Source organism: Staurois parvus, unplaced genomic scaffold (assembly GCF_062004578.1).
Source record: "Staurois parvus isolate SC_StPar_1 unplaced genomic scaffold, SC_StPar_1.0 ptg000562l, whole genome shotgun sequence".
NCBI classification, from domain to species: Eukaryota; Metazoa; Chordata; class Amphibia; order Anura; family Ranidae; genus Staurois; species Staurois parvus.
The window spans coordinates 1,599,098-1,624,794 of NW_028318358.1; the positions used below are offsets into that span (position 1 = coordinate 1,599,098).

The following is a 25,697-nucleotide window of genomic DNA, read 5'->3' on the forward strand; positions in this document are numbered from 1 at the left end:
TTCCACAACACCCAATCTTGGGAAAAACTGTCCATTGATTACCTTAAAGGCATATCTCCAGCCATAACATATTCTTGAAGTTTTAGTTGCTACGGTGGAGACTTACCCTTATTTTGTCCTGGTGAAAACATTCTATTCAGTGCCGACAGAGGCCACAGCAAAAAACCTTTTTAGTTGGCAAGGAAAAACCTTTTTGTTTACCTGGGCATCGCAGAGGCTAAATGGTTAGCACTACCACCTGGCAGTACTCGGGTCGTTGGTTCAAATCCCAGCTACGGCAAATCCTGCCTGGAGTTTGCATGTCCTCCCTGTGCCTGCGTGGGTTTCCTCCAGGTACTCCGGTTTCCTCCCACACTCCAAAGATATGCTGGTAGGTGAATTGGCTCCTATCTAAATTGGCCCTAGTATGTGTTTGTATGAATGTGAGTTAGGAACCATAGATTGTGTACCCTTTAGGGTTAAGGACTGATGTGAATGTACAATATATATGTAAAGTGCTACATAAATTGATGGCGCTATATAAGTACCTGTAATAAATAAAAATAAATGAATATTAGGCAAGGAAAAGTTTAGAAACTTGACAGATTTTTTTATTGCTAGAAAACTATCCAATCCATGCAGCACCATACCCAATGCAGATGTGCTCGGCTTATGGTGGCATCGTATAAGTGGACACCATGGGTTAGATTTACTAAAACTGGTGCACTCAGAATCTGTGCATGGTATCCAATCAGCGTCTTAACTTCAGCTTGTTTGACAATAAAACCCAAAGCTGATTGGTCTCTATGCAGATCTGCACCAGATTTCGCACCATGCAGTTTTAGTAAATAACACCCCCCACCATGTGCCTTATATTTTTTATGTGAAATTTTTGAACTCAGTAACTGCCACTTGGGCAACATGCTGGCTATTTCTTGTAGTTGGGGTTTTTATTGCTCTCTGCATGTTTCTAACCCAGTAACACTTTTTTCCCATCCCTTTATTTCTTGTCCTTGTGTCACTTTGACAGCAAATCGGGGAAGACTCTCCCCACAAAGGTAACAGATGGCAAATAAAAATTGGCAGAACTTCTAATTAATGTGTTACTTTAAACCTTTAAAAAAAATGAGGTTGTCGGCAGTTGGGCTTTAGGAAGAGCAGTCAATGATGATGCCATGTGGACATTGCTCCACATTGCAGTAAATCTCTACTTGCAGACGGCAGTTATTCTAAATATAGACCTCTGATCAATCCCATGTGTTGCGCCATCCTGAAATTCCTATGTCACCCTTAACTTCTCCAGATACACTCTGCACCCCCTGCAATGAACAAAACAGGATATTTAAAAGTACTTCACCTCGCTTTTATTTTTAGATTGTCATTTCCTTTTTAACGCACCAACATTTTGGTTCTCACTGGAGAAATGAAAGCAGCTATTTGCTGACAATATGAAAATGCGTAAACGTGAACAGATGTATCTCAAATGTCAGGACACATAATATCTCCAGTCTAAGTATCTTTTTCAACGTTTGTTAGTCATTTTATTTGAAAAACTGCACACACACATGGAACCGTGCCGCGTAACAAACTGACAGCTCCAGTTGTAGAGTTCAGCTACCCAGGAGAGTCTTAATTACTTTGTAACATGTGGAGGACTGTCATACCTGCAGCACCATCAAATTAATGTGTTGCAGATGCAGTTGTCAAGGAAGTGTTAATGTCATGCTAGTAAATCACTTGAAATCCTTTGTGTTTGAACCCTAAAACGTAAAGCCGAATGAAATCCCAAAAAAATGTTATTCTGTTGCAGCATACAGCTTCTTAGATGTAGTAGCAGCTTAATTTTTTTTGTTTTAGGCATTTTTTCCTTTATTTTCAGCTAGTGATTCGACCAATAAGGTGTCCTTTTATCATGCAGCAGTAAATGACCGCTGCTCAGTTCTCTGGCTTTCTCGGAAAAGACAGTTCTCTGAATGCCTTTTTATGAAGTGGTGTAGATCAGTTCTCCGAATGAAGGGAGAAGCAATCTACAAACGCTTTCAACGCTGGAAAACGGCTGCTTTTACTATAATCGTGCGATATTACAGTAAGAGATCAGTCATACAATGTTTACTAAGCAGCGGTAAATTATCTCTGCTTCGTTTGTGGTTCCTCCGATTCTCCACCTCTGGAGCTGGAGAATCTGGAGGGAGAACACAGATTGCCAGTGAAGGGCTGACATCGCTCCTTCATATACTGGCAGTCTGTGTGCTGAGATGATCAGCAGAGAACGTGTTCTCCGCTGATCATCTCTGTTTCCTAAACCACTAATGATCGGAGATCAGCAACGATCCTTAGTTTCATAAAAGGACACCTAAATCTGTTGTTTTTCAACTTCCTTTAAAGTGAAACTAAAGTCAAAAATACTTACCTCTGTTCCTACACCCACGAGGTCCCTCACCGCCACCGGCATAGTCTCACTGGCTTCTGCCGGGTGCCAGTCTTCATCCGTCTCGATTGGTCGATGCAGTATGTCACTCGTGCGCGGGAGTGCATTGTGACGCAATGTAAACTGAGCTGCACTTGTGCACAGGGCATCTGTGAAAGCACTTTGAATTCCAGCACTCCTGGCAGGAAAATGCTGCTTAAAGTGCTAAAAGCTGCATATTGCACATGCTCTTAGGCACGTCTAGCATTTGAGCATTAATGAATTCTAATGGCCAGAATAGTAATTTATTCTGGCCATTGGAATGCATTAATGCTCAAATGCTAGACGTGTGTAGTGTATGTGCACTTAGATGTGTAATAGGCACCTTTCATCATTTTTCTCTGCTCCTTTCCTGAATGCACCTTTAAAGAAAAAATACTTAATACCTGTAAAAGCTGTGATTTTAGGCCCCTTTCACACTGCAGCAGACAGCTGTTAGAGTGCATTACCTGTCCTGCAGCTGCCTGTTCCTGGCTGCGATAGGGGGCAGTAAAGTGTTCAATTCAGCACATCGCATGGCTCCTTTTTTTTTTTAAACAAACTTTATTTAAAATGTACTAAGCTTACACTTCATGCATGGCAATGTACAGCAGCACATCATGCAAGTCTGTACAATGCGCTGCAATAAAGTTCAGCATGTCTACATTTTGCGCAGCCCTGGGCTGTGTTGCACTGTGAATGGGGCACAAAATAAACAATTGTTGCCTGTGTGTCCTTAAAGTGACAGATATTTACAATGCAGTAAAATGTCTGTCACCACACACTGTGTGAATTAGCCCTGAGCTCTGTGTGCACGAGGCCTAACATGAAAAAATATATCTGAAGCTAGGTTCACATTAAAACTGTACTGTTCACAATAAATCAGAATACCTAAAGGAGGGAGTTGATATCAAAAGCTGTAAGACATAAAAGATACCCAAGCAGTCATCATTGTCCTCTTATGTGGTATAAATAAAGACTATCCACCAAAAAATGAGCTGATCTGTGTATAGTGTAGGGTCAAAGGTTATGAGTAATGGTAACAGGGAGTAATGGGGAGTGGGGGGGATCTGGCTGAACATTCTACACAACTCACTGTTTGGTATATTGGGTTAGTAGCTATTGTAATTTTTAATTGTAATTACTGGATATTCAGCATCATTTAGAGAGGAAAGTCCCACCGATTCATGGTGCAGTATGCAAATTTCCTTATCTGTACCTCAAATTTCACTAGAAAAGAATGTGACAGAACAACAGTGGGGTGACCTATCATCTGGAAAGTTCTAAACTTTTATATAAACACATCTCCATTCCTCCACTGTGTGTGATGGGTAATTGTACTGCCAGTAAAGATGTGAACTCCAGTTGAACCATTTCCTCGTACTTAATGGTTTGAAATACTTGTAGCTGCACTGTTGACTTGTATGTAAGAGCTTATACAGTTGTAGGAATGGTATTCTCATGCTATCAGGCCTCATAGACAGGGTATATGAGGATATCTTGTCTATGAGGCCTGATAACATGAGGGTTGTACGATTGCATAACTGGGGGGTTGCATGGATTCCAGTTAGCATGATCTCCTGGACCTTCCCGTCTATCCCAAGTTATCACCACTTGAACCTGTAGGCACGCAACATCTTGTTTTACTGCTCCTTACCTGGCTTAGTATAAATTTCAATAATGTGTAAGCAAGCTTGTGTGAAATAACAGTTCTACTAATGTTCAGATAACGTGCATCCCATAACGATGCAGGAAAAATCCATCTCTTTGCCTCTGTCACCTATAAGCACAATGGAAAAACTAAAACAGAGGGTGTACAAGCCTAGCGCTTTACCTTAAAAAGTCCACCACAAGTCCACACTATTATTAGGTCTTCAACATTAGGCACATTAGGCTTGTAAGGTATGGGATACAAAACAAACATGTGGGTAAAGGGCCCACAATAAGAAGTCCCAAAGAGAACAATTCTGCGGCTTTAAAATATTTGAAAAAATTTGAAAATATTGAAAAAATAAAACAGATGTGTACTCAAAAACAGCACATGATATCAAACTCATCATCATCCACAATGACCCGCACACTCTGGTCCACTGTGCCATTCCCAGCGTAGGAAGACACTTCCAATACTGGTGTTTTTCGAGGGTAGGTAACCTCTTCAGAGCCCCATTAGGCTCTGTGAAGCCTGTGACACTGTGGTGATTGAGTTTGATATAATGTGCTGTTTGTGAGTACACTTCTGTTTTATTTCTTCAATAAATATATTTTTTTAGACTGGTGTACCTGTTTTTTTTCTCCAGTGTTCTTTTTGGGCCTCCCTAGTCCTCGGGGGGCTTATGTTTTGTCTAGCTTCAAGTTGTCGAAAACCTAAGGTCCTCCATTGCCTGAACATCCACCTCGAGTGCAGGATGTTGTTTATTTTGCTTGCTTACCCATACCTTACAAGCCTGATGTGCCTAATGTTAAACCCAGTTTTACGTTACTGATGAATTTCAAGGGTACCACACCATAGTTTTGCTTTCTTGAACACAGACCTTTATAGGACATGTGCACATGGGTGCCCTGGGGGCAGAGCAGAATAATATGGAGAATTATAGCTGGCCATACACATTTAAGGCCTGAAGAAGCTCACATGACTCGGTGGTCGAAATGCGTTGTCACAGCGTCGTGAATCCCGTGTCCCGGACACTTAGGCACCTCCACGTGGCTTTTTCCATTTGCTGCGCCACACCAAATTGGCTACTGCAGTCGTATGCCTCTGCATTCCTGCAACATCATCACACAGCGGACCCGGAATCATCTGTATGAGTGACCGTATCCGGAGTGGTGAGCCCTAATATCAAGACCAGGTTGTATCTGCATGGGGGTCAATCCCTTGGATTGTGACTGTCTTGTCTAGTTTCACATACCTGGCTATTTCTCTTATCTGTATGAAGCGGCATGCTGCGCTCTAGTATACCTCCACCCATGGATGGGTCACTGTCATTGGTTGCTGCTGTCTACATGTGATGGAATCATACCCTCAGTGATATTATTACACTCTATATGCTTTGCCTGCAAGTGGAGATCATTCATGCAGGACTATATGCAAGTACTGAGGACATATATTCTTCCAAGATTGATGGACTGCCTCTATCATCATTCATAGGATACACATGTCTATGTGTTACTCATATATATATATATATATATATATATATTTGGGCCCACAATCTCAGATTTTTGCTGTGGACATAATTGCATTTACATTCAGCATCTTGCAAACAGGGCCTTATATTTTTCATGGTTCCATTCCTGTATATCGTATAATCTAGTGTGTGTCTATGTGCCCGGGCAAGTGTTTTTACTATATGGCAACGTTGTCATTGTGTTTTAAATTGTGCATGGTGGAGGGGTAATTGCATTATTACTTATTGGATGTTAATAAATATTTTAAAGCCGCAGAATTGTTCTCTTTGGGACTTCTTATTGTGGGCCCTTTACCCACACGTTTGTTTTGTATCCCATACCTTACAAGCCTAATGTGCCTAATGTTAGACCCAGTTCTACATGTTACTGATGAATTCCATGGGTACCACACCATAGTGTTGCTTTCTGTTCAAGACAGGCCTTTATAGGACATGTGCACATGGGTGCCCTGGGGGCAGAGCAATATAATATGGAGAATTATAGCTGGCCATACACAATTTAGGCCTGTTGGCACCTTTGTAGTGTGATACCACACACACATTAACTCCACTGCTTTAAGGCAGCCCATTTTAGTGAATAAGCTTTCAATGCTCCCTATCCCACTGAAAACTGGACCCTTACCCATTCTTCTACATACAGCACACCATAGTGGTCAGAGTTGCGTTGCCATGCGTTGGAGAGTGCCACAATGCACATCTGCAGGTCCTTGTACTATACTAGTTATTGGTCTAAAGAAGAATGTACAATCACAGTATAATACATGTAGCCAACCTTATGTGGGACTGCACTGTATCTGAGCACCACAAACCAAAAGTGCAATGTGATTCATTTTTAATATTCAGAGAAAACTCCCCCATCCATCCATGTCTCCATGCTTTATTTTGCTGAGAAATCACTCCACCAAGTGTTTCAGGTTGTGGCCATCTTGAGAAAGGGCAAGTGATTCATGTAGCATTTGCTTCAGGAATCCATCTGCCCTTAGCTCAAGCATGCAGACAGGAGGATGTGCTTAGCTGAGAAAACTCTCATCCTGAACACTCCTGGGATGTATGACATCATTTGCCTAGGCATGGAAACCAGGAAGTAACTAAAAAAATGTAAAATACGGTTTAAAGTGTTCCTAAACTCACAACAGTAAAATCAGTCTGTATATACAGTAAAGCCTGCTTGTTATACACACTGTGGGGGTTAATCCTCTACACTGTGTAAAAAGGATGTTTGTTCCTGTCTTCTCTGATCCTCCCCTTTTTCTACAAACTCCAATTCATCTGCTTATAGAACAAAGCCTAGGGGGAAAGCTGCACATGCTCAGTTTGTTGTATATTGCAAGAGTTTTTTTTTTTCTTGGGAAAGTGCATGTGATCTGCACAGAGCTAATCAGCACTGCCCACACAAAGGGTCAGGGGTTATGCAGCCTAAAAGGACAGTCAGAGGAGAATGAAAACTCATCCTACAAGATTAACCAGTACTCAGCTGGACACTGAAAAAAGTCACAAGACTGCTATATACTGCTGATGAGAAAAGATATTTAGCAGTTTATATTTACTAAAATAATTGCTTTTCCATGTTGTGTGTACTGTGGTAGACCAGATATAGCGAATGCAGGGTTTTGGGTTTAGTAACACTTTAAAACAAGTAAATATGATATACTTTTCTATTTATTTATCAATGCTAGCAGCATAAGGATTAAAAATAGTCAATGTTGACGGGGAGTGAAGTTCCATTTAATGTCGTGTATTTGTTGCAGACTTGCCATAGAGTTTGCTATAAGCAGGAACTGATTAGCATCAGCTGATCAATATATACTTACACTGGAAATGTGTCTGACGCATATGTTTTGCTGTTTCTGTTTTGCAGTGGACTTGACAGTTCCATCGAGCACAGTGCTGACGCAAGCCACCCCAATGAATTTTCACCTAATCCAGCGTCACAGCCAGCAGTCGGACACCGCACTGCTGAACATAAAGCAGGCCCAGCAAGCTTTCTTCTCAACCATCACTCCGCAGCACCATATAGACCCCAAGATAAGGGTATTTTTCCTTTTTGTTTCCTTGTCTTTGTTTTCTGGAGTACTTTTAAATTTCCTAGGTTGTACTGATTCCTGACACAGTTACTGAGCCATGACAACACGCATTGTTTTATCAGTGTAGGAGTTGGGTTGGTTAATGAAAGGTGTATGCATAAATTCCCCTTTTTACGTATTACATTTTCCAAGCAGTGTTGCAGAGTACTTATGTAGTGAGACCTGACAGTGACACAGCTACACTTCAGTGCCAAGCTCTTCATTCCATAACAATCTGATGGGGATATGAGTAGATTAGAAGTAATATGGACCTCACTATGTCTTCCTTCGCTGATCCTTACTCTTCGTTTCCCAGGTGGACTGTCGGAATACAGACCATGGACGGCAGGAGCAAAGCTTGAGGCATCTGGTCAACAAGGATAAAAACAAAGGCAGTATGGGAACTTTCTATATATTTCATTTTTTATTTCATTTTAAAATGTAATTTACCATACAAGTAGATTTGTTTTGCTTTGAAAGTAATGTGGTTTAGTAAGGAAATGGGATCCTTGGACATATGCACCAGACTTCATTGTTCTGACTAGTCTAAAGTTGGCCATAGATGGATTGAATCTCAGTTGGTTCAATAGGGATTGGCTGAGATTCCATTAATCTATGGGGGTAGGCTGGTTGTTCTGCAGACGATCCATTGACCGACTTCAGTACAACCAGCCTGTTGGACTTTTTGTATGCGATTACTTCCTGCGGGGAAGGCTGCCTGCCAGCAGAACACAGTAGCTCCCCGGGAGGCATTCCCCATCAGCACTGACTGTGTTGATGGAGAAATCAAGCGATTTTCTTTCCTTCCACACATGGTAGAAGGAAAGAAAATTGTGTCATTAATGGCTTGCTTAAGCTGATGCATGGCTTTCAGAAAATAAAACTTTCAATGCTGAAAGTCATTTTTGCAATATGTGCCTGTGTGTGGATCAAATATCCCAAAAGGATGGAAAGACAAAATAACCTGTTAGAACTTTTCTATGACAAAGTCACACTTAAGGATTATCAGGGGTAAGCAGGAGTCGGTTTCTCAACATACCCTGGGTCGTAAGAATTCGGGGTAATGAACTGCAGAATTTATTATGTCCATATGAAGCAAATATCATGACCAATTAGGAGTTCTTGACTATGACTAGAAGCGCAATACTTTCTCACTCCAGCCTCTCACCAACATAAAATGGTTATTAATATAAATCACCAGATTATTATTATTATTATTATACAGGATTTATATAGTGCCAACAGTTTGCTCAGCGCTTTACAATATAATGGGAGACAATACAGCAAGAATACAGTTCAATACAAGAGGGTTAGGAGGGCCCTGCTCCTTGGAGCGCGGTGCTGCAAATGGTTATACTGACGAAAATATCAAACTTTTTAAAGGGATATGAACTGTGTTTGCATTTAGGTTTTTTTTTTTTTTTTTTAATGTGGCTTAGGTGTTGAATACTAAATCAAAAAAGAAAAAGTTAATTTGGTAAATCTTCATATAAAGCCTAGTTGCCTTTTTTTTTGCTTATTGCCATCTAATCTAATTTATACAAGAAAGAACAAGCTGACTTGTTTCTTTTGAAATTTCCAAGGCAAGTGCGCCACCTACTGCCTCAAACTGTTTATGGTTTGTTGTTGCTCACTAATATTTCTAGAGTTCTCGAGAGATACAAGAATTCTGCTCTAATACGGTTATAAGCTATCCATTGACTCATCAATTTCTGCTTACCGAGCTGTAAGTCTCTGGCAAGGCAGGAGTACGGTAGCCTGCTTTGAGAATACAATGAGCATGCACATGAAATGTGCTCTTTAAGCAGCTCAGAAATGTGTATGCAATAATGAATCACAAGTCTTGTTTGCTGAAACAACTTCTTTTTGAGTGTACATCCCCTCATCTCACCAGAATAGGCAAACAGGGATTCAGAACTGAATAATTTTTCCCTGCTGTAATGCAGATTTATTATTTTTTCCCCCATTATGCTTTTTATGTGGGGTGTTGAAGCAGATTTATACAGCCCTAGCTGTGCTGAACTCGTTACATGCAGTGCAGGGCCAGGACAGACCTAAATAAAGCTCCACTGGAAGTCAACATGTTCGGCAGCTTTTATCTGGTCGGTCAATCACAGTGTGGGAAACTCCTATGCTTTATGTACCTATACACTGTGTGCAGGTTTGTTTGGCAGGAAACATTAAAGTGTTCATGTATGAAATATGACAATCCAAAGAAAACATATCAACACGTGTCTAGGTAGGTTGTCTTTCGCTATATGCTTGGACAGTATGTTCTGTGTATGAAGATAAACACACCCTCTATAACTGGAATTAGTTGTCACTATTGTTTTCTGCTTTTATATTCTGTGGTCCTAGGTGCCATGGCCAGCCCAGCAGTGAAGCAGAAACTGTTGGAGATGATTCGGAGCAAGCAGCAAGTAGCACCCCCCTGCAGTAACATCATAAGGTAACCGTAACTGTGGTCAAGTTATTCTTCCATGTGGAGAGTTCAGTACTGGTTCTAATATAGAGGTCTTTCCCTATCCACGTTTTATTCTGTATTGAGCCTTGATGAAATGGGAGTGGTGTTGTGCCCGAAACATGTTGGATGTTTTTATGGCTTTTTTTTTTTTTTTTACAACAATTAGTTATCTATGGCTTATAGGTATCCATATCTGACATTTTTTTACACCCATCCATGTATTTGTTACTGTATCACTCATATGATCCAATCGGCAACCTTGGCACTCCAGAAGTTTTGGAACTACGACTTCCATGCCAAAACTGACTGTCATAGGCATGGCTTCCAGAGTCGGAGGTTTGTTGGGATTTGTAGTTTCACCACAGCTGGAGCGCCGAGGTTGTCTGTCACCATTCTAATGGATAAAGAGAACGCTGGAAGAATCATTCATAATAGCCAATCAGGTTCCAAGTGTCATTCTTTCTTTCAAAATGTTAACGTATGTCTGGTTTGTTGTGTTTTCTTTATTTTTTTAGGAGACCCTTTTGCTAACATTTCTATGCTATTATATTTTTTTACTGTAGTGTTAAATGACTACAGCTTTGTAATTATAGGATTTGTTAAGGATATATCAAGTAATTGATATGTTGACTGGTATGGGCAGTACAGTGGCTCCCACAATCTAAAGACATGCTGGTAGGCTAATTGTCTCCTGTCTAAAATGGCCCTAGTATGTGTATGTAGCAATGTGAGATAAACACATAGCAACATAGAAGAGTAGAAAAAAACCCTGTGCTCCATCTTTTTGGTAACTTTTTTTTTTCCATAAGTATAAATCTATGTTTGTCCCAAGTATATATGAATCCACTTACAGTTGACTGACTCACTACCTCTGCTGGAAGTCCTTTCCAAGCATCAACTACCCTTTCAGTAAAGTAATACTTTTTAAGACTAGCTTTGAACTTTCCTCTTGCTAGTCTGAGGTCATGTCCCCGTGTTCTTGATCTTGGCATCATATTGAAATACCTTCCCTCCTAAACCTTTTTCACCCTCTTGATGTATGTAGAGGTTGAGGTAAGCGCATGAACCTAGGGCAGGTGAGTGTCCTAATATTAACAGTCAATAGCTACAGTTTTTGTAGCTGCTGACTGTTAATTTTTCTAACAATGACTGCAGAACCTCTTTAAGTTTCTGAACTCTTTTCTGATACATGTTATCTCTTGTATCTCTATGATATCTTATCAATATATTGTAGTGAGGTCTCAGAACTGGAAACAGTATTCTAAAGGAGGTATCACTAAATATCTATAGAGGGGTTCCTTCTACTGGTGACCCCTTTTAGACTATAAGCTCCTTGAGGACAAGGGGCAAGTGATTGTAATGTATGTAAAGTGCACTGTATTGAAACACATAAATGTAGAAGTACAATATACGATAAATGATATAATCGAAGTGTAAAGCATATAAACATCAATAATGAAAGTGGCTGTGTATTTATTTTCAGGCCTCCTGATTTGATTGAACCGGAACCTCATCCTCCTCTGCCCACCAACTTCATTCCTCAGGATGTTGCCAGCAACTGTAATCCTTCTGAACATTTTCCTCTCAGAAGAACAGGTAAAGTTATTCCCTTCAGCTGCCCCCAACTAATGATAAAATGGAGGTGGCAGAGCTATATTGGTGAGGATATATATATATATATATATATATAGTGAAGGAAATAAGTATTTGATGCCCTGCTGATTTTGAATGTTTGCCCACTCACAAAGAAATGATCAGTCTAGAAATCGAATGGTAGGTGTATTGTAACACAGAGACAGAATAGCAACAAAAAATTCAAAAGAAATGTGTGTAACAAATGATGCACAGATTTACATGTTCATAAGGGAAATAAGTATTTGATCCCCCATCATTCAGCAGGATTCTGGCTACCAGAGTTCTTTCATACAGATAACAAACTGAGATTAAAGTTCTTAAAGGGAGTGCTGCTAATCTCCTTTTGTTACCTGTATAAAAGACACCTGTCCACAGGAGCAATCAAACAATCAGATTCTAAACTCCACCATGGCAAAGACCAAAGAGCTGTCCAAGGATGTCAGGGACAAGATTGTAGACCTACACAAGGCTGGACTGGGCTACAACACTATCGCCAAGCAGCTTGGTGAGAAGGTGACAACAGTTGGTGCAATCATTCGCAAATGGAAGAAACACAAAACAACTGTCAGTCTCCCTAGGTCTGGTGCACAGTGCAAGATCTCACCTGGTGGAGTGTCAATGATCATGAGAACAGTGAGGAATCATCCCAGAACTACACGTGAGGATCTTGTCAATGATCTCCAGGCAGCTGGGACCACAGTCACCAAGAAAACAATTGGTAACACACTACGCCAACAAGGACTGAAATCCTGCAATGTCCACAAGGTCCCTTGCCACTGAACATCTGAATGATGCAGAGGAGGACTGGTTGAAAGTGTTGTGGTCAGATGAGACCAAAATCGAGCTCTTTAGCATCAACTAAACTCGCCGTATTTGGAGGAGGAGGAGTGCTGCCTATGACCCCAAGAACACCATCCCAACTGTCAAACGTGGTGGTGGAAACATTCTGCTTTGGGGGTGTGTTTCTGCTAAAGGGACAGGACAACTGCACCCCATCAAAGGGACGATGGACGGGACAATGTACCGTCAAATCTTGGGTGAGAACCTTCTTCCCTCAGTCAGGACATTGAAAATGGGTCGTGGATGGGTGTTCCAGCATGACAATGACCCAAGACACACGGCCAAGGCAACAAAGGAGTGGCTCAAGAAGAAGCACATTAAGGTTCTGGAGTGGCCTAGCCAGTCTTCAGACCTTAATCCGATTGAAAATCTGTGGAGGGAGCTGAAAGTTCGAATTTCCAAACGTCAGCCACCAAACCTTAATGAATTGGAGAGGATCTGTCGAGGAGTTGGCCAAAATCCCTACTGAGATGTGTGCAAACCTGGTGGCCAACTACAGGAAACGTCTGACCTCTGTGATTGCCACAAGGGATTTGCCACCAAATACTAAGTCATGTTTTGTGAAGGGGATCAAATACTTATTTCCCTCATGAACATGCCAATCAGTGCATAATTTGTCAGACATGCATTTCTTTTGAATTTGTTGTTGCTATTCTGTCTTTAAGTGTTACAATAAACATACAATTCGATTTTTAGACTGATCATGTCTTTGTGAATGGGCAAACATTCAAAATCAGCAGGGGATCAAATACCTATTTCCTTCACTGTGTGTATATATATATATATATATATATACAGTCATGGCCGAAATTGTTGGCACCCTTGATATTTTTCCTGAAAATCAAGTATTTCACACAAAAAAGGTATTGCATTAACACATGTTTTGCTATACACATGTTTATTCCCTTTGTATGTATTGGAACAAATATAAAACAGAGGCAGAAAAGCAAATATGACATAATGTCACACAAAACCCCAAAAATGGGCTGGACAAAAGTATTGGCACCCTTAACTTAATATTTGGTTGCACACCCTTTGGAAAACATAACTGAAATCAGTCGCTTCCTATAACCATCAATAAGCTTCTGACACCTCTCACCCGGAATTTTGGACCACTCTTCCTTTGCAAACAGCTCCAGGTCTCTCTTATTGGAAGGACACCTTTTCCCAACAGCAATTTTAAGATCTCTCCACAGGTGTTCAATGGGATTTAGATCTGGGCTCATTGCTGGCCACTTCAGAACTCTCCAGCGCTTCTTTGCCATCCATTTCTGAGTGCTTTTTGACGTATGTTTGGGGTCATTGTCCTGCTGGAAGACCCAGGATCTTGGACGCAAACCCAGCTTTCTGACACTGGGCCCTACAGTGCGACCCAAAATCCTTTGGTAATCCTCAGATTTCATGATGCCTTGCACACAGTCAAGGCACCCAGTGCCAGAGGCAGCAAAACAACCCCAAAACATCATTGAACCTCCACCATATTTTACCGTAGGTACTGTGTTTTGTTCTTTGTAGGCCTCATTCCGTTTTCGGTAAACAGTAGAATGATGTGCTTTACCGAAAAGCTCTATCTTGGTCTCATCTGTCCACAAGACGTTTTCCCAGAAGGCTTTTGGCTTACTCAAGTACATTTTGGCAAACTGTAGTCTTGCTTTTTTATGTCTCTGTGTCAGCAGTGGGGTCCTCCTGGGTCTCCTGCCATAGCGTTTTATTTCATTTAAATGTCGACGGATAGTTCGCGCTGACACTGATGCTCCCTGAGCCTGCAGGACAGCTTGAATGTCTTTGGAACATGTTTGGGGCTGCTTATCCACCATCCGGACTATTCTGCGTTGCAATCTTTCATCAATTTTCCTCATCCGTCCACGACCAGGGAGATTAGCTACAGTGCCATGGGTTGCAAACTTCTTGATAATGTTGCGCACTGTGGACAAAGGCAAATCTAGTTCTCTGGAGATGGACTTGTAACCTTGAGATTGTTGATATTTTGCCACAATTTTGGTTCTCAGGTCCTCAGACAGTTCTCGTCTCCTCTTTCTGTTGTCCATGCTTAGTGTGGCACAGACAGACACACAATGCAAAGGTTAAGTGAACGTCTCTCCTTTTTATCTGCTTTCAGGTGTGATTTCTATATTGCCCACACCTGTTACTTGCCCCAGGTGAGTTTACAGGAGCATCACATGCTTGTAACATTCTTATTTATCCGCAGTTGTGAAAGGGTGCCAATACTTTTGTCCAGCCCATTTTTGGAGGTTTGTGTGACATTATGTCGAATTTGCTTTCTTTCCTCCCTTTTTTTGTTTTGTCCCAATACACACAAAGGGAATAAACATGTGTATAGCAAAACATGTGTTAATGCAATACGTTTCGTGAGAAATACATGATTTCCTGGAGAAATATCAAGGGTGCCAACAATTTCGGCCATGACTGTATATATATATATATATATATATATATATATATATATATATATAAAATCACCTTACAGTGTACCTTTAGAATTTTCTGTGGCAGGTCACTGTACAGACAAATTGCAGGCCATTACACAGTCAGGACTGAATAAAGTTTCCCGTTTCTTGTTCAGGCAGACAAACTTAAAAGTATATTATGTATTTAATTCTTTAACTACCTCAGCAAGAAATTATTTCTTTTTACTTAATAATAATTTGGTGCTAATATTGTTGAAATGAAACTTATGCTAAAAAAGGTTAGCGTGAGACCTATGAAAACATATTTGTGGTGCAAGGTCTTCCACTAGATTACTTGAGGAACAGCTCTGTGCCTTTAGGGCCGGTTCACACTATAGAAACGCAGTAAAAATGCGTTCCGGATGCGTTTTTTTCATGTGCGTTGTTGACGTGTTTGTGGCGCGTTCTGGTGTGTTTGATGCATTTTTGACACATTCCAGTGCGTTTTTTTTTATGCCTTTCAGTTAATTTTTTCCCCTCTCTTTTTCTTCAATTTAAATAGGGACATGTGCATTTCAGTACATTCCAGTGCTTTTGTGATGCGTTTTACCGCGTTCCAGTACAGTTCTGTGCAGATAAAATGCAGCCTGTTCTACTTTTTTTCTGCAATTGGAACGCACTGGAACTGCAAGCACTGATGTGAACTATGACATTGACAACCATCTAACTGCGTTTTGGATGCACAAAAAAAGCAACTGAAACGCATGTAGTGTGAACTGGCCCTTAAAGGAGAAAAGTGAATTGTTTATAACACAGCATTGCCTCATCTCTTATTAACTGGCTGAGTCCTGTACTTTAGCAGGCAAAGCAAGCTGTTGTGCTGTACTCTGGGAACCCTTTGTCAAATGTTAATGTTTATATGTAAAACAGGTCATCTTTAGACCATGAAAAATTATATAAACTAAAGTACGTTTTATAAACCCTTGTAGTTAAGCCTTTTTCCTGATTTCTGACTTGCTTGGGAACCATATAGCATGTAATTTTAGATTATTTCAATACATGTTCCAGATTTCATATAATACATCAGGAAATCACTTCAGCGTTCAAGTTCTGGTACGTTGTAACAACCCAGCCAGAACTTGGCGGAGGTGCTTTTGAGCTCTTAACATTTAGAATTGTGCCCTTAATTTCCCTGCAGCCTCTGAGCCAAACTTGAAGTGGCCTTGCAGACCCAAGAAGTCGGGGGAGAGGAGGAAGAACCCACTTACACGCAAGGAAAGCGCTCCACCTGCAGTTAGAAGAAGACCCCCAGAAACACAGGGTGGGTGAATGACACATCAGAGGCGGTAACATGTCTAGATTTTCATTGCTGTGATCACAGGCATTATTGGCACATTTGAGATTAGCCTGTTTTATACCCAACCAGTTTGCTCAAATAATGCAACATCTTAAAGTAGCAATAAATCTTAAGACTGGGAACAATCGTGTGCATAAATCTATATACAGTGCTTGTTTTGGTCCAACAGGCCTACTAGTATTTAAATAAGAACTTTGATTTAAAAAAAAAACATGCTTTTATTGGTGTCCCCAAACCAGTAACTGCCAGAACACATGTGAAGAAGGTTGTGTGTACCATGTTCCCTTCTTAACATAACAGTCACAGCAGGTCTGAATCAGGAAAAACTGCCATGGCGTAATAGTACTTTATCACATACAATCTGTGCTGTCAGTCAGCAGGATGTAGTGGTGGGAATGGACAGCTTTGTTGGTTTATAGTATGGGAGGCCGGGCTGCAAATTAAGTGGTTCCAAAGGCAGAATGTTTTTTATCTTCATATATTCTATGCATGAAGATAGAAAACCTTTTGGGTGCAGCTCCCCCTCGGCCCCCCCTCCCCTTATACTTACCTGAGCCCCATCTCGATCCAGTGATGTGCATGAGAGCAGCGGCTCTCCCGGGTGTCTCTCTCCTCATTGGCTCACAGAGCAGTGGGAGCCATTGGCTCCTGCTGCTGTCAATCACAACCAGTGAGCCAATGAGCAGAAAGGGGAGGCAGGGTCGAGATACACTCTGTGAATGGACAATCTGAGGAACAAGCCTGCTGGAGTGCCCCCATAGCAAGAGGCTTGCTATTGGGGGTAATCGCCGGGAAAGGGGGGGGGTGGAGAGCCAGGCAGGGGACTCAATAAGAAGAGGATCTGAGCTGCTCTGTGCAAAACCATTGCAGGAGGTAAGTAAAACATGTCTGCTATTTTTTTTTTCTTTTTAATTTATCCTGTTAGAATCACTTTAGCTATCTACTTATAACAACAAAAGTAGGCGGAATTGTCAAAATGGGTGTATTTTAATTTTTGTTTTATTTGCGTCTATTTTCCCAACAATTTTTTCTTTTCTTTGGTTCTTTTCCAATCCTCTTAGAGACTGTTGTGTTAAGGTTAGCTTGTCATGCTGATGGAGAAATCCCACCACCCTCTCTACTGCTGCTTTTTCTGACCCTGAATCAGAATGGCAATGGCAATTTGTGGACTTCTCACTGCCAGACACCCCTTACTGTGTCAAGAGTGCTGAGAGAAATGATTGTACTGTGTGTGTACATATATATATATATATATATATATATACAGATTCTGTAATGACACGCGTGTATTTGATGTGAATTATTTAAGGTCCCTTTTAATTAATATAGATCCTGTATTAAAAATCACTGCAGGTCTATGATTGCACTGCCATCAGAAAGGTATTGTCATCATGTAGACACTGAATCTGTTCTGTTTCATTACAGACTCCTCTCCCAGCAGTAGCAGCACTCCAGTGTCCGGCTGCAGCTCACCAAATGACAGTCTGGCTGCTGAGAATGGAAGTTTGTCCTCCTTGCCTGGAGCTGCCTCGGAGGTAAGGGCAATAATGAGTGGAACTAGAGCAACTTATAATCCATGAATACTTAGGTTCATAATAGTGACTGATAATATCTGGTTCAGGGGTGTGCCAGATGCTAAGTTGCATGTAGGACTGTGTGTACACCTGACACTCATTTCTGTCCCTGTTGTGAGTACTGCTGCCATCCTCGTGGCCTGTGAGCTTGTATAGGCCATCTGTCTGCTATTTCCAAAACAGAATATATATTGCTTTTAATAAATAATTTGACAGTAGCTTAACTTGTAACATTACCTTCTTAAAGTGCTGCTAAACCCACAACAGTAAAATCAGTCTGTATATGCATTAAAGCATGCTTGTTATACTCAGTGTGGAACCTAAGGGGTTAATCCTCTGCATTGTGTAAAAATGCTGTTTGATCCTGACTTCTCTGCCTTTGTTTAAATGTCCACACTGATAAGACAGACTGAACCCGTAGCCCTTCAGCACATGCTCAGTTTAGTGTGTATTGCTAGAGAGGTTTTTTTCTTGGGAGAGTTCATGTGATCAGCACAGAGTCAATCAGCACTGTCCAGACAGAGGTCAGGGGTCCTGCATCCTCATAGAGCAAAATTAAAACTCTTTCTACAAGCTTTAACATGTGCTTTGCTGGACGCTGATGGAAGTCACGAGACTGCTCTAACTACTGATGAGAAAAGGTATTTAGCAGATTACATTTACTAACATAATTGTATTTCCATGTTCTGTGTACTGTGGGAGATCAGATATAGTGAATGCAATGTCATGGGTTTAGTAACAGTTTAAAGGATAAATGTGCTTTTAAGTAGGACTAAAGCTCAGCAGCAGGCAGATGATATCTAGCCAAAGGGTAATGGGTACCTCCGAAGCAGAATATACAGGTCATTGCACTTCTTGGCCCATATGAGACCAACATATCATTGACATATGTGGATACTTTGTATAGAATCTGTGAAGTAGGCAGAATACTGGAGAGGCATATGAGGTGGTGGAGTTTGTGTCAGGCTGGCTGTTATTCTCTGTGAGCCATCCTTACAAAATTCTGGCACCACTGTTTTCCATTAGAGTATGCTGCCCACCTCTCCTACCTTGCATGAGCACACAGCATCCATGCAGAGAAATACTGCACTGGCCGCTAAACAAGCTGGAAAGTGCAATGAATTGGTTTATAGGCTAGTGGTACCTGCTCCCCTTTTTTCTTTTTTTTCTTTTTTATTTACCACTTTTAATACATCGGACATGCTTTCTCTTCATTTCCATAAAATTTCAGCAGTTGCCTTGACAATGTTAAGCAGTATTTAAGTGGTAAGTATTCTGTTGTACTAAGTGTTATGCATTTATAATCCCATTATAATCTGTACCCATTTTAGGCTGAGATGGAACGGAGGACCTTGCCAAGCCTGATACATCGAGTGCCACTTCTGACACATCCCACTGTGTACATGCCAGGTATAGAAAGCCATGATGGTACGAATTCCCTGGCACCTCGTCTTCAACCTGTCATCATTCTAGAGCCTACACATGCACCAATAGTTGCAAGTATGTCGTTTTGATTATAAGTCGATGATTACAATGTACATACAGATGAGCTTGTTTCTGAAGATGTTCCTGCTGTTGTATTTCTGTATCTCCCAAGCTCCTCAGACAGACAGCTGCCTGGGAGAAATGTTTGTCAAATCATAGACCTTTTTGTAATATTCTAAAATACCATGCAGCTATAAGACTGCACAAACACACAATCAGGGTGAGAAATTCCCTACAACCACATTGTACTAATCGCCCTCAACTTTGCATACTGTGTGTGTGTCACTCAGCCTATGTAAGTGGTTTTTGTGAAAGAAGAAAGTCAGTTCATCTTTTTTAAAAACGGCGTTTCTCTAATTATTACTTGTATTCGCAAAATGGTGAAGCATGCTAACAGTATTTCAAATTGGCCATTGGCTCCCGCTGCGTCAATCTCAGCCAGTGAGCCAATGAGAGGGGATGGGGCCGAGTTGCGGCTCCATTTGTGAATGCTGTGGGGCACCCGACAGAAGGGAAGGGCCAGGAGCGCCTGCAGGGGACCCGAGAAGAGGAGGATCCAGGCTGCTCTGTGCAAAACCACTGCACACAGCAGGTGAGTATAGACCTGTTTGGTTTTTTTTTTAATTCAAGCCTTTAGAATCACTTTAAGTAACATTTTAATAGAATGACTGTAGTAAAGGCTTTTAATTAATAAACAAACTAAACACAGTAATAAAAATACTAATTGGGTTTTGCTTTTGTGAATTGATTCGTATAGGTTTTATTACTGGAAGACTGATGGGCAGTGCTTATCATCTGCAGCATTGTGTAGATGCGCTTTACGCTTTTGATTTCACAGCCTAACTTCCAGAAAATGATTGCAAGTAGATGCTGTTTGCTGACGCGTTTCCCACATGCTAGCTATTATTTTGTTTAGTCTCACAAACTTGCAGACATCATCGGGTTGTTTTTTTCTAATGTGCTTATTATGCAAAATGGCAAACCCACCAATTTAATTAAAGGTACTCTGCTATTAGTGGTGTGCACTAGCTGTGACAGTAATTAAACTGAAGTGTTGTACTTTGTAAGCCATTAGTTCATTTCTGATAGCTTGGGTTCACAGCACTTATCAGAGGGCTGGATAGAATTCACTGCGAGCGTTCCAAGTGTGTCTTTGGTAGATGCAAAATCATCCCAGGAGACTGTCAAGATTATTTAAAGCTACAATTCATGCAGATGAATAAAACACACATTATTGCATCATGGTAATTGTTAATCTAATCTTAAATGGATTTATTTTTAAAATTGTGAGAACATGTAAGAACCTGAATTTGACATGGTAACTCCTCCTGCAACAGAGCTCAGACTGGGGAAGGAGAAGCAGCACAAGACGCCAGACCATTAAGGCAGTTATAGATGGTTTGAAACCTGCTAAACTAGCTGAGATTTAATCCATCTATGAGCAGGCTGATTGTACCAAAGTCGATCCATCGATCGACTTGATTGCAAACAGCATGTCGGATTCCTAGCATGCGATTATTGCCAGTGGCAATAATCGTTGTATTCTTCCAGCAAGGATGGCTCTCCCCCCCACCGGGAGAACACAATAGCTCTCTGGGATGGATTAGAGTCAGTGTTGATGGGGGAGTCGCGTTATTTTCTTACTTGCAACTCATGGTTGCAGAAAAGCAAATCGCATCATCTATGGCCTGCCTTAATCTACAGTACAAGAAACATGCTGATAGCAGTAGAGAGCGAGTAGATTGACAGAGATGATCTCGCTGGCTTCCTGCTTCTCCATTTACTGTCCATTTACACTGTGGGGGGGGGGGGGGGGAGGGAAGGGGGGCTCATGGAAAAAAAACATTAAGTGCTACTGAACATCATTAGGGCTCTTCTATCAGACAGGGTTGTGCTGTGTGGCAACACAAGTACAAATCGTTTGGGAAGTGTAACAAACCTTAAAATGTATTTCATTTATACTTAGCAGTTTGCATTGACTTATAATAATGAACTCCAGGCAAAGTGCTGTGATATATGAAATGTAATAACCCCCAGCATTCATGGTTTCTCTAATCTAATTGGTGGTCATAGGTTTACTGTGCACTTAATTGGCTTATTAAATAAAACCTTATGTATGGCCTTAACTGCGTGTATGCCTGGGTACCCCTTATATTGTACACTACATGTAGTAATGTGTCCTTGTGGCAATGTACTTAAAGTTCCCTGATTTCAGAGCAGATTTATCCGTCTGGCAGTGAGCATTCATGCAGAATTATTGTTCTTGGGAATTTTCTTGTTATGATATGTCCTCTCTGCCACCTTGTGGTTTAAGGGAATATCACGCTCCCAGATGTAAAAATTGGAATCTAGAATTCTATCTTCTCTCTTTCTTTCTTCAAGGTTTGAGTTCTGTACCATTGCAGTTCACCCATCCCCTTATCAGCCCTGATCATTTGTCAGCTTCTGGGCACCACAAAGCCTTAAGTCGGACCCGTTCTGAGCCGCTTCCTCAAAATCCTAAAACACTCCAGCAGCAACTTTTCCTCCAGCAGCAATATGCAGCATTTCCTGATTATTTGAAACGGACAAATAAGGTAAGCACAGGATATGATATTAGCTACTTAGTATTGGGCCTCCTTTTCACACAGCAGCAAAAGTAGCTGTATTAGTTAAAGTGTATGTATAGCCAGTACTTTTTTTCATTCCGGACAGAGAATTTTGTTTGTTGATTTTTAAACCTTCTCTACTCTAACTCACTTACCAGCCAGCCTGCAAAAACTGAATGAATCCTGTCTAACACATCACAGTAAAATAAGGGGTTTATATGCAGAAGCTGCAGATGCCACATCACGGCACCCCATGTGCTTCTTGCTGCAAAGGCCAGTAATAGGTGCAGGGTGGTTGCCATTTGTTTGTACTGATGAAGGGGACGCACTGAATACCTTCGCTGCCATTGTGCCCTTGCTTGGTGTCCAGTGTGTCCCTATACCTTTTAAGGAAGTGTGGGCTCCTTCCCTTAATCTATCCATTATTATATATGTGCTCCAACTTTGGAGACTTTCAATATAGAGTTAGGACTGCACTATACTGGGATGCTGTGAAGTGGCCTCTGCAGCTTACACATATATTTGCAAATGTTTGCAAACTAAACCCCTTTTTTAGCTTGATCTGTTAGACAGGGTCAATTCGGTTTGTTGCAGGCTGGCTGCTAAGTGAATTTTTGTTTGGGAATTTTTGTGTGCCGATTTTTTTTTTTTTTTTAATTTTTTTTCTTTTTTTTTCTTTTACGTGCCACACTTCCATGTGTTTATTTCTTCAAAGGCCAGTTATAGGTTGGAGTGGTTGCCATTTGTTTGTACTGAAGGTGCACAGTGTCTGTGTCTTGTTGTGGATATATCTGTTCACTTCCTGTCCTGTAGATTCAAGCAGGGGCATATTTACCACAAGGGAAACAAGGCATTTGCCTAGGGCGGCAATTTTCAGGGGGGGCAGTAGCATTTTTTAGGGGGGCAGCGCTGCCTTCCGAAAGAAGGGATGGAAGAGACACACACAGCATGGGGACCAAGTGGGATCTGAGAGAGGCTGCGGGCTTCTTGATGGTGTATGCAGAGCCTGACTCTTGTTCCTGGGGATTTCCAGAGCTGTGAAGGTGAGTGTCTATCTCTCGCTGGGCTGAAGGTGGGGTTGCCAGTGTATGGGGGGCAGTAGTAGCGGAAGGCTCACTTGGGTGGGGGGGTGGGGGAGTCTGGGTGTTGTTGGTCTATGTCAGGCTCTCTTCATCTTCATGGGGGAGGGGGGTGTTGATCAGTGTCAGGGTCTCTCCGTGGTGGTGGTGGTGGTGGGGGGAGCCGATTTTTGTGTTGCCTAGGGCAGCACGAAACCTAAATACACCACTGGATACAAGTGAGAAGAAATCTCACAATGAAGGAAGTTCCTCTTATACCATTGTCACCAGAACATTTGTCCGCATTGAAAGACTAATCCACCACTTGTTCTGGTGACAACCTGGAAAAAAAGGCAATTTGAAAGAGGGTCTAACCAAAAATGTTAAAAAAAAATGTCTTCACATACAGTTTAAAGTTCGAGACCTCTTAAGACACAAACCTCATGTTGCTACATGCTGGAATTCAGTCCTGTTTGTATTTGTTTTTTATGTTCGTCTTTTCCTGGAAATGTCCCATTCTTGGAATATTAAGCTTGGCCATGTTGTCCCAATACAGGAAACCTCAGCAGTTAATTATCCAGTGCTTCCTGTGTGGCTCTATCTAGCAGGGCTGTTAGTCATCAGCTTTCATTTTACAAAGCACCCTTCTGTGTATTAGTGCAAAATAATCTCTACTGATATGGAAGGGAAAGATTTATGATATTTGCAGCTCGAGTCGTAAATGGTCCCTCTCTGCTGCTCCCAAATATCCCTGCCCCAGGACAAAAGGCCCCTAGCTACTTTTGTGTCTGAATGTGTTTTTAGAGGGTCAGCCCGCTCAAAGGGGATATTGTAGTTCTAAATAGAGCTGGTTTCTTATGTTTTGCTAACTCTGACAGCACCATCTTCCTGATGTAAAGCCAAGTTTTGTTCCCTTACACCTGGGAGTTTCTTGTGTTCTATCCACATTTGTACACTCCAGCTTGTCCTCTTATATCCCTCATAATACGAAATAACTAACAACCCTAGCAGATGGGTGGGACCCCCTCATAATCACCGCAAATATCAGACCCAGTTAAAAGCGTAGCGATCTCGCTGATTAAGTTCACGAGAACTATAAGAAATCTTATATCCTTTCTAGTATAACTTTCTAGTATAAACTAAAATATCTGTTTTGGGTGGACTGGCCTTCAACTTGAAAATTCGATAAATGCCTCTGGTATATTTCAGTGCTGTATAGAACTATCACTAGGATCAGTGACATAATTGTAATAAATCTCACACAGTCTTCTGATCAGCTGTCTAAAGTTAATGTCTAAACGTAATGATAAATTCCTGCTAAAGTTGATTTAAAATTGCAGTTGGTACAAGCAATGAAGAAGCCATTTATGCTGGAACGTTTGGTGAGGTATTTTATAGTCCTTGGTGGATGCTGCGGACTGTACAATAAGGACTTAACCATTATATTGGTTATTAAGAGCAAGGTAGAGAATAAAAATGCTAGACAAAAGTCTTACACATAAGTGATAGTAACTTTGAATGGTACTGACAAAGGGCTAGTAAACTTTATAGAGAGAGAACCCAAATGCACAGCATTGAAACCATAGGTCCCCTCTGTGAGACCAACATGCAAATGATACATTTTTCACCAAATTGAGCCCCAGCCATTGGCCTTGTATATACTATAGTTCAGTATTATTGTATTTGGCTTGTACATTAAATGCACCTTATATTCTAGATATAAAGATTCTCAACTTCCAATAGTCTGTACACTAGCTGATGGCACTCTTCTTATGTACAGTTACTGGTATGGACACACTGGGCATCTTTTTTTATAAATGTTTTTCCATAAGAACTTCCAGACTACCCCACACTACTTTCAGTTTAGCCTTTATTGCTGAATTTTCTTTTGTGTTCTCTTAATTTCCTACATTCTGTTCCAATGTTACTGAAGTGACTCTTCACAGTTTTGTGCGTCATCAATGGGAGGGCTAGTGTTTCCTAGCCATAAAACTACTCCTCTTCCATGATGAAATGCAACCTTGGAGAAGCACAGAATAAGTCACACTATTAAGTCCAACTGGACTACATGTTTGATGAATGTAATGTCTTCATTGGAGAATGTAGTCCCTTGGTAATTTACACCTCCATAGTCCATTGTATTTTGCACTTGGAAATCTCAGTTAAGATCGTGGAAAAAGAAACTGCATTGACTAGACTCTGGCTGTCATTTTTTTTTTGTATAGCTTTGAAAATCAATCTTTCAGAGCAGCATAAAATGCACAGAGGCCACAATGACCTGCTTTATGAACGTGAGCAATGAAAAAGCCATAGCAACCAGTGTGATTCTTTAGGTCAGTGCAGATTTGGATAAAGAAGTTATGACGTCAATGATTGCTATGATACACACACATGTTTTTCAGTTGTTCCAGGTCAGGCCCTTAGGGAGTCCATAATGGCTGGCTTTTACTCTGAGTATACTTTAGTACCCTGGTGCCCAACCTGTGGCCCTTTGGTATATGATATGCGGCCCTCAGCAGTTTGTAGCAGGAACATTGATTTGAATAATAGCATTGATCCCTACTAGCCTCATGTAAGTTTTCAGTTTCATATTGTCTTCTGCAGCATACCCCAAC

At 41.1% G+C, this 25,697-nt stretch overlaps 1 protein-coding gene across 7 annotated transcripts in view; it reads left to right on the forward strand.

Annotated features, from left to right (window-relative positions):
* HDAC7 (histone deacetylase 7) overlaps positions 1–25,697 on the forward strand; it is a 424,630-nt gene that overhangs the window by 349,284 nt on the left and 49,649 nt on the right. For 6 of the 7 annotated variants that reach the window (XM_089691382.1, XM_089691381.1, XM_089691384.1 and 3 more), the window contains 8 exons: positions 7,469–7,641; positions 7,990–8,068; positions 10,032–10,122; positions 11,621–11,733; positions 16,219–16,341; positions 17,803–17,912; positions 19,283–19,451; positions 21,819–22,012. In XM_089691382.1, coding sequence (XP_089547508.1) covers positions 7,516–7,641; positions 7,990–8,068; positions 10,032–10,122; positions 11,621–11,733; positions 16,219–16,341; positions 17,803–17,912; positions 19,283–19,451; positions 21,819–22,012 — 1,005 coding nt within the window. In that variant the 5' untranslated portion in view covers positions 7,469–7,515. The remainder of the gene's footprint in view (positions 1–7,468; positions 7,642–7,989; positions 8,069–10,031; positions 10,123–11,620; positions 11,734–16,218; positions 16,342–17,802; positions 17,913–19,282; positions 19,452–21,818; positions 22,013–25,697) is intronic. The other variant, XM_089691380.1, reaches the window with a different exon arrangement.